Genomic DNA, 14,011 nt, shown 5'->3' with positions numbered 1-14,011 from the left:
ACAGTGATAATCTAACAGTGATTTTTATTGTTGCAGATTTGCACACACACATACTCCTGTATCTCCAAAACACAAAAAAAGAGAACCATGAAATATTTGTAATGACATTCATAATGTTGTTAACTTCCAAAATGCCACATATTTGCAAGAGACTTGTGACAGAAAACAGCAAAACTAGATTTTATTGATCTGTATTTGAATAAAATGGTTTATCACTAATATTGTTATATTTCTCTGCTTCCCAAACTTGATTTGTCAGCAGAATTTGTTTTAGGAGCAAAGAAAGTTATTAAATTCCAATACAATATGAAAACCCCATCAAAAACATGCAAATATAATAAATAATAAACCAAGTAAATCTTAAAATGAAGTCCTCAAATAAAATACAAGCCAAACTCTCAAACCCTGACCTGAATGAGTTCATAAATGAATGCAACGTGACCTTATATTCCTCACAAATCATTAAGATTACATAAGTGTATGTATAATGAGAAAGAAGATGAATGTGCCAAAGCCTTTACGCCATCCGGGAGGAACAATGTTTAATAGATGATACACCATAAGGAGATCAAACTCAGCCTTTGACACAAAATGTGACATACAGAGTTCTCTGATGTGTAAGGTCACATTCGTACATCATCTACTGTCTATCCAACACCATCCTACAGAGCCACCTGCTGTAACAATAGGAGCAGAGAGAAGCGGGACACCTCGAGACTATTTTCAATTCAGAACCATTTAGAGACTACTAAAAAGTTTAGACCATTGTATATATTCCGTCAGGTACAACATATACCAGCTACTGCACTGCAAAAATCATACATGGAGATTGATATGGGATGTTTTGTAATGCTAAAACTAGTGTAATATTATTATTTTTAAAAAAATTATCATGATCTCATGTTTCATATCACTCTGTGTCAATAATTTTTGAATATTTTTTAACAATCCATTTAGGAATATTAGGATTTTTTTTATTCAACCACTTTATTTTAATTTACCAACATTACAAAGGTAAATAATAAGCATAAGTATTAAAGAGACCCTAAGTGTTAAAGAGACTCTTAAACTTGATAAATAAAATGTTACAATGTGTGTGCAATATTAAAGTGTACATGCTAAACATCATAGCAAACTTTATTGTGTGAATAATAGTGATACAGTAAACCTCAAACTCAAACAAATTATGATAATCAAAACTGAGCTTTCAAGTAAAAGAAAAAACATCATTGTTCAAATACATATTGCAACATTTCAAATTGTGAAGTTGGATGACTAAATTACCCCCTATGCTAAAAATTTTTCAGATGGGGTGCTAGTGGCTGGGATGCACAAGAAAAGAAACCTAAAAGCCATTATAGTTTTACAGCACAATTGTAATCATTAATTTACACTATATTTGTAAATTGTACAGCATTACTGACAATTTTTACAGAATTACTGGCAATTTTTACAGTATTACTGGTAATTTTTACAAGCACATTGCATTGTAAGTTCACAATTACAACGATGCTGTAGTTTTAAAGCAAAATTTTACAGTCCACTTGTACATTTTACAGTATTACTGGCAACCAAAATTGCCACTAATAGTGTACATTTTACAGCAAATTTTTATTGTGTACTGTTTTATTGTGTACAAATAGTTTTATTGTATTATTTACAATCGTCTATAGCTTCAAGCAACAAAAATAAAGTCTTATAATAATTTTAAAAGCTTTATAATGTCTTCATAGTATGACAACACCTTTCATTCATTCCGTTTAAAAACGAACTCATTATTTCAGTCTCATTGAAAGTGCGGGTTGCCTCTCTAGGGGTTTTTCACATACAATAAAGGATGTTAGACCACCGTAATAAATGGCAAAAGGGTAGACCTCTGTGTGTATTCTGTTGTGCTTGCTATTGGTATTTCACACTTAAAAACCTGTAAGGCCAGGTGCGGCGAGCTTGTGTGTGTTTGCTCTTTCTGTCGTGGCGCGAGAGAAGTGAACAGTTGGAAAAGCACTAGGGAAAAGGGCAGGAAGAGTGCAAATGCTATCCTGAGTTATGACCTTTAGCAAAAAAAAAAATCCACACAAAGCCATGCCCAGGGCTAACAGAAAACTCTTAGTATTTACTAATTATTCCGAAATTTAAAGCACAGTGTGGTGGATCGCCATTGTCCCAGTGCTTTGGCTTGCAGTGTGCGCGTCAGCATGCATAGGTTAAAAATCTGACAACTTGACCTTTCGCTGGAGATTACTTTAGTGAACTCATTAGCATGACTGTGCTCCAGCGCACACGACGCTCTGTGTAAACCGATGAATGTGTCATGTAGGAGGAAAAATGTCTACATACAGCGAAGGGCCACTAAAATCTGAAAAAAAGGTCAAATGTTCAATCAGCTAGTGGTGCTCCAAATTAATCTATTATATATGTGCCCATTACGCAAGATTAAAAAAAGCACTCGGTCACAAATTCAAAAACATTTCAACATTGTATGCAATTACGGCTATAAAATACTATCAAAATAATATCACATGCATGCATTTGGAAGTAGATTATCATGTAATTATCATGTTATGTAACAGTACAAGGATGTTTATTTTAGATTTTATTAACAGTAATGACCGTTAGAGCTGATTTTTGCTAAAATAATGTTTCTAAATGTCTTAAGGAATTATTTTAATATCATCTTTACCCAAGATGTTTTCTTATAGTGTTTTTATAAGCACAAACAGATTCAAGTAGACATCCGGCAGTTTTAGAAACATTGTTACAGTGTTCTATGTTGAATTATCTCAAAAAGAGTGGTCTTTTTATTGTGATATTTTACAATGTGCTAAAACATAGTAAGAGTTTGAGAAATGACTTTATTCAACGTCATTTTCTATAGATATTTTAAATGTAAAAATATTATTAGATAGAAGTGAAATAAACAAAATAATTTCAATATTTGCAACATGCAAACGTGTCTTTAAATTGTCTAAATGTCTGCTAAATGTTCTATACTTTACCAAGGACACATGATGTTTAAATAAAAAGATAAAGAAAATTAGAATTGCATTAGTCAAAAAAAAAAATCAGTTTTAACTCATACTTATACAAGTACAACATGCATGATGCATGAATGCATGAAACGAAAGGAAAAAATCTGTTAAATATTGCACTGCAAAGAGCAAAACTAGTTGAACTCATCTGTAACTTAGACATGCAACTAAAATATGTTAAAGGGTCACGAAAAAAAACTGCATTTCTCTGTAATTTGGATGCACTCGGTAGGTAGTGTCAGAAAGCCGTGTGTGTATAGACTATATTGTCACAAAATGCGGCGAAAATTCTACACGACAGTAATAGTTTGATTGCGGTGTTTACATGTTTACACTTAGAGAGCAGCATTTACATCTTTCAGTCCATAATAATGTAGTAATATTAACATACTGTAAACTTTAGTAACTTAGAAAATATTTTGACTAAGGTCTATCTTTAAACACTGAAAGAGTACTGCTGTCGATACGACCTAACTTTGTCATCTGAATAAACAAACAAAGACCACTGATCACACACACTTACTAAATTTGTAGAGACAGGACAATTAACACCAACTGTAGCCACGTCTTTTTTAAAAGGAGAAGAGCGGCAAATCGGGATTTCACCATTTCCAGATGAGAAAAGCTCTTAAGTAAAAATGTTCCTTAGACACGGATTTTTCTCGCGCGTTGTGTACACTGTAGTCCACACGTGAGTGCAGCTGCGCTCTCATAGCGGGAAAATGAAAACAAAACCTTAGATATAGCAAATTATAAAAGCAACACTGACAAACTGTGTCTCCAAACAATTCTTCCACTTGTTTTGGCAACGCAACGTGGCGTCTCTCTGCCGTCTGAACACAGTACAGACTGTAGAGGTCTTCAGAGCTATCATGCATATTAATAAAGTTGCACCACATTCAGTATAGAGCGCGCTGATTGTTTTGAACCAAGTCTTCCTCATGAATTAATGCTGCACACTCAGAGACGTCACGATGCACTCGCAGGTACAGACATCCAGTCTACACACTGGATGACATGAAAGTATCTAATTACCGTGATGCAGCTTCAAAAATCTGTTTCAAACTCGAAGAACGAATTTGCTCGAAATAACAAAAACAAAACAATTTTTCACTTTTTAGTAAAATGTGTCCTAATACTGTTTTTAGCAGCGTGGGACACACATATGACTGTCAACAACTCAAAAAATGTGTTTTGGTGTTTCGTAACCTTTTAAAAGATTTTAAATGCATGATGTGGAGGGAAAGAACCACCTGATGCGTAGTGGATGGTAATTGCCTTCGCAGAGTGCATTTTAAATCCTTTAATGCATGGCAAGCCGTTGATTATACCCTGCTTATACAACTGACCTATCAGTAAGCCCCTCCCCTCGAATGCAGATGAGCCAATGGCATTTCAGTTACATGGGAACTCTTTAAGTTGTATAAACCGTTTAAATTAATGGTTATCCATATCTATGAGCCAGTAAGTCACGCAATAGTCTGTTTTGTGTTCTGATTGGCCTTTTGTCCACCAGAGTTTTAAACTTGTGTAATTTACATGAAAACAGGAAACAATGCTATCTGAGGCTCACGGTATGGCCATTTCCATATACTAATGTTTTATGCGTTGGTAGACTCATATTTTCTTTATATGCCATTTTTTAGTTCTGGTAGCTGTCACTGTTTAACATTTACCAACTTTGTTTGTTTGTCTGAGTTAGCAACATCAACTAAGTGGTCCAGGCTTACCAATAGCTAACATTAACCAATAGTGCATGCCAAATTGCGAATTTATGCATTATGTGAAGTTTATTTCTAAACTTATTTCGAGAGCATCACATGCATTTGATTGTCCACAGCCAGTCCCGCGTTAGCTAACACATGATTAACCAATCAGACGATTCTTAACTCCCTACAAATAACCAGAGATTCTTACCTCAGTTTCTTCATCTTGAAGAATAACTCCTCCCACCCCTACTCCCCCTCCTTTCTAGATTGGGCGACATGACAGCTCAGTGATTAGCACTGTTGCCTCACAGCAAGAATGTCACTGTTTAGAGTCCTTACTGAACCAGTCAACATTTCTGTGCAAAGTTTGCTTGTTCTATCTGTGCTCATGTGGGTTTCCCTTGAGTTCCCCGGTTTCCTCCCAAAGTTTAAAACACACAACCTAAGTAAATTAAACATCCTAAACTAACATCACTATCGAGCAGTTAGTAAGCCGTATATCTCTCTTTAGCCATCCCTATATCTGTCGTTAGCCAGAAATAAGTCAGGGGAGTTCATCGAGACCTACCTGAGCTCAAACTCCCCTCTCGCCCTGCTAACAGGAGGGACTCAGGGCTCGAGTATCTGCAGCTTACTCCCACAACAACATGCCAAACAAGCTTTATTATCAATCATCAGCTAAGCTTGAACTTCTAAATCTATGTCATTTTTGTAGTATAAACAGTTTAAGTATTTATTATAAAGTTTTTATTCTAAAAATAGCTTTGCTTTAATTGTACTTTAAATACCCAAATGATGCACTTATTCAACTGTAAAAATAAGTGTGGAATGTTGGACATTTCACACACTCAATGGCCGCAGCTTTGCTAATATACAGTAGCAGGGGCAGAGCTATCAGGCACTGACATTGGATAACTTTATTTATTTAGTATTGTGCAAGCAAAATTCTTCTTGTTGAGTGATTATGCTGTCCTCTATAGTGAATGTGGTTATACTCATGGCAACCTTCAAACATGGTTTAGGAAACAGTATTTTTCAACCCAGGATCATTCTGAAAATGTACTTCTATATACATTTCTGGAGAGTGCCAAATACAACCCAGGCTCATTCTGAAAAGGGCTTTCCCACCGCAAACAGTTTGTCCAGTTAGCTCTTGAGGACTTGGAACGCAGAGAGGAGCTGACCACGACGACCGGGTTCGAGTACGGGGAAGAGCGGTTCCAGAAATCAGATAAGACAAAAACAGAATCCAAAAAATAAAGTGAGCAAATTCATAACAGGGTGAGAATGTAGTAAAATCTGAATGTGTGGTAAAAATCAGACGAGGGATTTTCTTTTCCTGTATGGCTTGGCAGGTGGCCGGGTCAATCTGTAAAATTGGTCGGGTTCAGGGAAGGAGGAGGGTGGGTTAGCTGATTGGCCGGTCATTCAGTCAATCATTCAGCCAGTCAGACAGACGGTCATTTGAAAGCGGCATCTGGTGGGTTTATGTGAGAACAGCGTGGGCGCGAACGGCACTCACGAGAGAAACGAAAAAACGCACACAGCAACCTCTCGTGGATTCACGAACACAAAAACTGCAAAAATATGTACCTCCAGGGATATTTTTCGCGGTCTCCAGAAACGTCCATGGGACAAAGTTTTCGGAATGAGCCTGGGTTGGCCAAATACCTCCCAGGAGCTATGTTTTTTGCAGTGACTGACTGACTGACTAACTGACCGATCCGACTGACCCACCCTCCTTCTTCCCTAAACCCAACCAATAGTATTTTAAAAAGCACCAATTGACTTGCCCACCCACTTCTCTAAACCCAACCGACAATTTTAAAAAGCTATACAGAAAAACAAAAGCCCTTCTCTAATTTTTAACATGTTTTACCACATTTTCACCCAATTACTTATTTTATTTTTTAGGATTCTGTTTTTGTCTTATCTGCTTTCTGGACATGTTCTTCACCGGGCTCGAACCCCTTTATCTTGGTCATCTCTGTGGTTAAGTCTACCGTCATACATGGCAGGCTAACTAGACAAACTGGTAACAGCGGAAAGCCGTCTATACGAAGGTAAGCGGTCAGCTAGTAAGTGCGAAAAGGAACAGTGTCATACCTCCCCTCGGCGTTCATTTCAAAAATGAAATGCAGCAATACGTACTTCTGGCTACATAATTCGTGATCTCCAGACATTTATATAGGGCTACGTTGAGCCTATGTTGGAATTTCCAGTTAAAAAAAATATTGGGATATTAAATCCATATAAACAATGCTGTCAAGTGTCCAAGTGCATAAGTACATAGTACATAAGTGCATAGTGTATAGTGTGCCATTTGGGATGCAGTGTAAAACAATTGAGGCTACAGACATTATCAGTTTACAAATCTGCTGTTTGTTGAAAACTCATTACTTTTTTAAGTGCCATTTTTAAAAATAAAATAAAATACTGCTGTTATTATCCCTCAAACAGAATTTCAAAGTTGACCAGACTCTTTAAAACACCCAATTAGAGTGACCTTAAGTGTCCCAACAATGCTATTCCTCAGAGAGAAAAATGCACTTACTTTATGGGGCAGAAACAGCGAGTTGACACAAGAAATCAAACTTGCAGTGTCCTCTGCATCAGGCAGGCCACAGATAACAATCTAGAAGAAAAAAAGAAGAGCCTGTTACACGCAACACAACAAAAAACTTGAGCAAAAAAGGGTGTGCGAACCACGGATTGAAGAAACGAGAAGAGACTGAAAGCGAAGAAGAAAGGGTCAGTGGGTCTTGTATGGTGCTGTAATGAGGTGGGCAGGTGTGATGTGGAGCAGGACTGCCCTGAGCTGGACCTCTGCCTTGTTATTCCTGCTGGTCTGATGACTTCTCCGCCGCTGCTTAGCTCTGATGGCCGTGACACATGTTCACGGCTCCTACAACTGTCCGGGAGCTGGAGGAAAGTTTGGGAAAATGTGCTGACAGGGAAAACTTTTATCCAGAAGCTTCATTCTGGCTGATAGTGTATGTGACAGATGCGAGCGCTAACAGTGCTCATAAGGAGGACTGATGAACTGCCTATCGATCCTACAGTGTGTGCCTTGAAAAAACAGGAACAGAAAGGGTCATACTGGTATTCCAAAAAAAGCTGAGGGATCAGGAATCAGATATAGCTTTAAGACAAGGGATCGGATGTAGTACTCAAAAGTTTGGGGTTAGTATGACTTTTTTATTGAATGAACAATGTTCTTTATATGTAGCAAGGATGCATTTATTTAATTAAATGTCGGAATACACATATTGATCAGATGAAGCCAAAAGCATTAGTTAATAATAATACTTATAATAATACTTTCAAAGTACTGCTTAAAGGGGAACTATTGGGCAAAAATCCCTTTTATAAGGGGTTTACACACATTTGTGTGGCAACAGTGTATGAATATAGCCAGCCTCTAATGGTAAAAAATTCATAAATTTTCTTTAGGCTTAGTCCCTTTATTCATTAGGGGTTGCCAAAGTAGAATCAATTGCCAACGTATCCAGCATACTGTATGTTTATTGCAGGGGATGCCCTTCCAGCTTCAACCTAGTACTGAAAAACACCAATACACACTTACATTCACACTCGTACACTACGGCCAATTTAGGAATTGTTTACACAAATAAGTTTTAGATTTAAAACGGCGTTTGGATTTAAAATGAAAGTGATCTAAGTCCACACTGGCGTTTCACCTAGCGTTTCTGAAAAGATCTCCATCCACACTATACCACTGAAAAGACTTGAAAACTCTGGGGTAGCGTGGACAGAAGGTGTAACCGTTCCAAAACTTATGAGGCCTTACTTTGTTCACTTAAACTATAGCGCGTATGTTTGGACTGTGGAGGAAACGGAAGCACATCGAACCTTTTTGCTGTGAGGCAACAGTGCTAACCACTGAGCCACTGTGTCACCCTATGTTAAAAAATAATCAATTCTATTTTCTTTACAATCACACTTGATTAAAAAGTCTGCAAAAACTTTTAATGACATTCTCCCTGTGTAGATGTCATTAGAGACAGAAAGTCCCACCCATTAGTGACATCTCTCCCTCATTAGCATAGACAGCCCTGAGTGAGAAGCATTTGTCCACCATTAGAATTTTAGCACCATACCTGCCGAAAATAATGTCAGCGACTAAGAAACATTATAAATATGAAGTTTCAGGATTAGGTATGCGAACTATAGGGTGCGTTTTTAACCGATAAAAACGAAAAAAAATATATATATATATATATATACACACACACACACACACACACACACACACACACACACACACACACACACACTTATATATATATATTATATATATATGAGTTGATGCCAAGCCAGCGCTGATGCTGATTGCCTCTGTCCTGAATCCGCATCATAATCACTGCTGTTTATTTGCACAATTGGAGAAAGAAGTTGCAAAACAAAATTTTTTAAAATGTGCACTATTTTGGAAACAACCCAGCCATAAGTCGGAGAGTCAGGATTCGCTTTCCATCAAAGTGGGCTCTGGCACTGCTCATAAACACAACAAATAGGCTATAGTTGTAGTGTACAACCAACAAACAAACATTTTCACCATTTGGAAAATTATGGTTATAAACAGTTCTTATAAATTATCAATTTTTAAAATAGTCTACATATTCTATGAACCAAGCCAATTCCAATTTTCTTATTTTTTGCATAATGATAACTCCGCACCAAACTGAGGTAGCAAAGTTTTATAGCTTATAAAACATGGATGCACATTAATTCAATATTATAAGTAAACAGCACAGGGCGAAGTAGGTAGTGCTGTCGCCTCACAGCAAGAAGGTCGCTGGGTTGCTGGTTCGAACCTCGGCTCATTTGGCATTTCTGTGAGAATTTGCATGTTTTCCCTGCGTTCGCATGGGTTTCCTCCGGGTGCTCCGGTTTTCCCCACAGCCCAAAGACATGCTACAGGTGAATTAGGTAGGCTAAATTGTCCGTAGTAGGCCCAGACGACAGGCCGGCCGGAATGTGTAAAAAAGTCGTTATCATATGGACAAGTCTAAATGGAGGACTTGTTCCAAAGAGCCGACCCCGCAACCATACGGGACTAAGGCCAAAGAAGAAGAAGAAAAGTAAACAAAAAGTCAAAAAAGTCAACATATGAGCCTTGTCATCGTCTTTCATCACAGGTAAACCGCGAATGACATGGGAAATAAAAGCACACAAGCTCTAAAGTAAAACCAGATGCCCAAGACATAATCTTTAAAATAATGACTTCTATTCAAAATGTTGCCAGAGGTTTATGATATAAGAATAACAGCGGAGCATTATAAAATGCAGATTTTTTTGTCGAGTGATCAGTTTAAGTTAGCCTCATATTTTTATTTGATGGACAAAACACATATTGAAAAAAAAAAAACAGCCAATGCCGATTTAAAAGGATTCAGACAATATTTTTGTTTTGCAATTTAAATATGGAATTTAAGTGAAAAATATATAGGGCAGGCCTATTTATTTTTTTATTTTTTATTTATTTTATTATTTTTTCGGTGGTGTTGGAAACACTGCAGGTGTGTGAAGATGTTCCCTTGTTATGTTCTATGTTTAAAATAAATCAGTATTTTATAATAAAATATTTATTGTGTAAGACACAAAAGAGACACGCCATTTTTTTTTATTAAATAATAATTTCATAATAATCTGAATGTTAACAGTTAATATTCGGGTAATGAGCGACGGTGTCGGTTGGCAAAATTAACTGAAAAAAGCATGCCTATTCAGGATGCATAAATGAACACCATAGTCTCCATATTTTTATCTTTTCTTTTGTCTTTTTCACAGAGATAACACTAGTCTTGTTTTAAATCTGCTGCTATGCTGACACACGGGCATTAGTAGCTCCATCTTCTTCAAAAAAGAGGGCTGGAAGTACAATCTCATTTGAACTTAAAATAACAGTCACCAAAATGACACAATTTGGATCAAAGCCTAACATTATTTGTGTGGTATTTCGAGCTTAAACTTCACATACACACTCTAGGAACAACAGAGACATGTTTTACATCTTGTAAAAGGGCCATAATAGGTCTCTTTTATTGAAGAGAAGACTTATTTTAGTTGTCTATGTCATGATAATAGTATGTACTATTTTACTAGCTAATTTGAAAGATACTATTTATTTAGCTTTTTTAACTTAAAAAAGAATTTAAAGGCTTTTTAATTAAGCTAACTATGTTAAATAGGCAACTCATTAGACAACAGTGATTGTTAGGTAGCCAATAGAAAATATATTTTATTAAATAATGCTTATTCCAGCCAAATGAAAAGAAATAATACTTTCTAAAATATAATAGAATTAAAATATAATATAAAATACTGCGAACATTTCCTTGCTCTGTTGATCTTCACTTAGGAAATATTTGGGAAAAGGCTAATAATTTGGCTCTTAACTGGATTATATTAAATAATGCCTCATTTGGATATTCAAACATTAGTTAGAAAAGTTATGATACGTTTTAAAGAGTTCTGTGGTCATCAAGCTCCACTGGCTACTTTCAGACACCTTCGTGATCAATAGGGCCCCTAAGAGAGTATCTTCCAGAAGGATTGGCTCGACCTGGAATAGTTGATGATGGCCCCCCAGATGCTGAGATCATTAAACTTGCGTGCACAATTGAGAGCTTCCTGTCAGGCTGTATTACTGTCCGGTACAGTAGCAGCAAAACACTGGACCGCAAGGACATGCAGAGGGTGGTGTGGTCAGCTGCGTATAACACCACGGGTGTATCGGGCAGCCTGCAGGACATCTACACCAGATGGAGCAGGAAAATCATTGAGAAGCCCCTGATCAATGATCTATTCTGAGTTCAGTTCTGCCTGAAGTTACAATTCAGCTGCATTTTATGGCAAAAATAAAATAATAAAAAATAATAAACATAAATTAAATATAAATTAAAAGTATAATAAAATTACTATATAATAAGCATACAATATTAATAATAAAAACGCACATTTGAATTTGTTGACAGACAGTTTAAGTCATCTGTCGTAATTGAGTTATTTGTCGGCCCAACAACTTTTAATTGGACAAACGTTTGTTAGTCTTATGCCTTACACAGAATATAAAACTAGATATAAATACAATTAGATTTACTTTAATCAGTATTATCAAAATGTGAAGAGACTTTCAACCAAACAATCAACTACTGCACCTTTAATATTATTGATTATTTATATATTCATATTATTTAGTAATATAATAATAAGAAGAAGCAGAAAGTCCAAATATTAAATATAAATAAAATAAACTGTAATATAAACAAATATTAATTGATTATAAAACACAATATTTGGTTAAATATTATAATGTTAAAATGGTAAAAAAGAAATAATGAATAATTATTTAATAAATAATTTTGGTGTTTTATTTTTACTAAAATAACAATGCATTCTTAATAATAATAATAATAATAATAATAACAAACATAATTTATTAATATAGAACAGTTCTTAGAAAGGGTTTATAAAAAAAAAATCTTGATCGAAAGACTTGCGACCTGGCTTTGAAAGAGATCTGACACTTAAGACAGACTCTACCTTAGGGACTTGTGAACATTTCTGTCTCATTGTAGATGTCACAGCTGAAGAGAAGCATCATTTCATAGGCGTTGCATCATCTGGTCATGATGTGACAAGCTGTGACAAACTGGACCTTTAAACTGCATATTCAGTAGCCTGTACTCCAGTCTGCCGTTACCTGTTTAAGAGTGTAATGGTGGGCCATGACACCGCGGACCATGTCTGGCAGGGCGATTGGCACCTTAAGCAGTCGATCGGAAAAGGCGGTCAGCAACTGCTCCGAGCGCTGGATCCAGTCCTGCCGGCCTGTGAAGTGTGAAAGCCGGAGCAAATTCATGGCTGACACTGAGTTTGCACTAGGCTCAGCACCGTCCTGATCTGAAAAAAATAATACATATAAAACACAAATGTTATAGTAAAGTTGTCAATATACGTTATATATATGTTATTGATTATCATTTAAATAACAGTTAATTATTTGTGCATACTGTTATACGTGTCTACTTCCGTCTCACGTTTTCATGGCTGTTATAGGATGTGCAAAACACAAGCATTCTTCATCAACCAAAGGGAAATAAAAATGAATCATCATGCAAATCTGACAAATATTTACATAAATCAACATCTCAGGAAAATATTATGGGGTTTCAAATCAAAATATGACTTTCTTTTATAAATCAGAGCATTGGTTCCATGCATGCTAACAACAAGTGAATAGTGAAATCCGTTTTTTTTTTTTTTTTCATTATTTCAATCAAATTTAAGATATTATAAAAATCTTACCAATTATTGATAAGATACATAAGTTCAACCCAAATATTCCTGACATCTGTTTAAAATGTAAACAAGATATTGGAACCCTTTATCATTGTATGTGGGAGTGTACTGAGATTCAAACATTTTGGAAGAGTATTCTGGTTATGATTGGTTAACTGACTGAAGAAAATGTATATATTTCATATATATCCAGTAAATTTTGTGGTGAGCACCAGTAAACGCAAACTAATTGACTTTAGTTTGCTTCAGGGCAAACGGGCTATTGCTTTAAAATGGAAGGAGATACAAGGTCCTTCCTCTATACTCTGGATTAAAGAAATGACTAACAACCTCGCCATGGAAAAACTGACTTACCAGTTAAAGGGAAACTTAAAGACTTTTACAATATTTGGACTCCATTTTTATGCTATTGTAACCAAGAGGACTTGACAGGGATGGACGACTAATACTCAACATTCATTTCTTTGTATTGGGTATCTCCATTACATAATGTGATCTCCTAAAAATTACCAAATACTCAGTAAGGGTAAAAGGTTAAACTGTAAATTGGATGGCTGTGGATGCTGGTGTACGGAAACTAGTGAGAGATGTGTTTTGTTTTGTTTTTGGTTCTTTTTATGAATTATTATTTATTATTATTATTATTTTTATTTATTTTTTGGGAGAGGGATTTTAAAGTTCTGCAAGGTTCTCTTAGTTATGTGTGTTTTTTTTCTCTTTTATTAAATGTATTATGTGTTTAAAACAAATGAAAATAAATATATTTTGGAAAAAAAAATTATTGATAAGATGATTTGAACTTTTTATAGATTTTCTTATTTGCAAATACTGCAGATGGATATCAAATACAAAGCATTAACATAAAGCCAGAACATTAAAAATAAATAAATAAATAAGATCACATAACTTATATGTGTGATAAAAAATACATGTAAATGATGTTAG

General features: G+C 35.6%; 1 protein-coding gene across 3 annotated transcripts in view; it reads right to left on the bottom strand.

Moving 5' to 3' along the window:
• spata20 (spermatogenesis associated 20) overlaps nucleotides 1–14,011 on the bottom strand; it is a 75,995-nt gene that overhangs the window by 30,705 nt on the left and 31,279 nt on the right. For all 3 annotated transcript variants that reach the window (XM_087276446.1, XM_087276447.1, XM_087276448.1), the window contains exons 14-15: nucleotides 12,468–12,667; nucleotides 7,293–7,373 (exon numbers count right to left, since the gene is read on the bottom strand). In XM_087276446.1, coding sequence (XP_087132572.1) covers nucleotides 7,293–7,373; nucleotides 12,468–12,667 — 281 coding nt within the window. The remainder of the gene's footprint in view (nucleotides 1–7,292; nucleotides 7,374–12,467; nucleotides 12,668–14,011) is intronic.

The sequence above is a fragment of the Danio rerio genome, chromosome 12, assembly GCF_052040795.2.
Source record: "Danio rerio strain M-AB ecotype USA chromosome 12, GRCz13ab, whole genome shotgun sequence".
Taxonomy (NCBI): domain Eukaryota; kingdom Metazoa; phylum Chordata; class Actinopteri; order Cypriniformes; family Danionidae; genus Danio; species Danio rerio.
The sequence above is the reverse complement of the archived record's forward strand: the minus strand, read 5'-3'. Positions and strand labels throughout refer to the sequence as shown.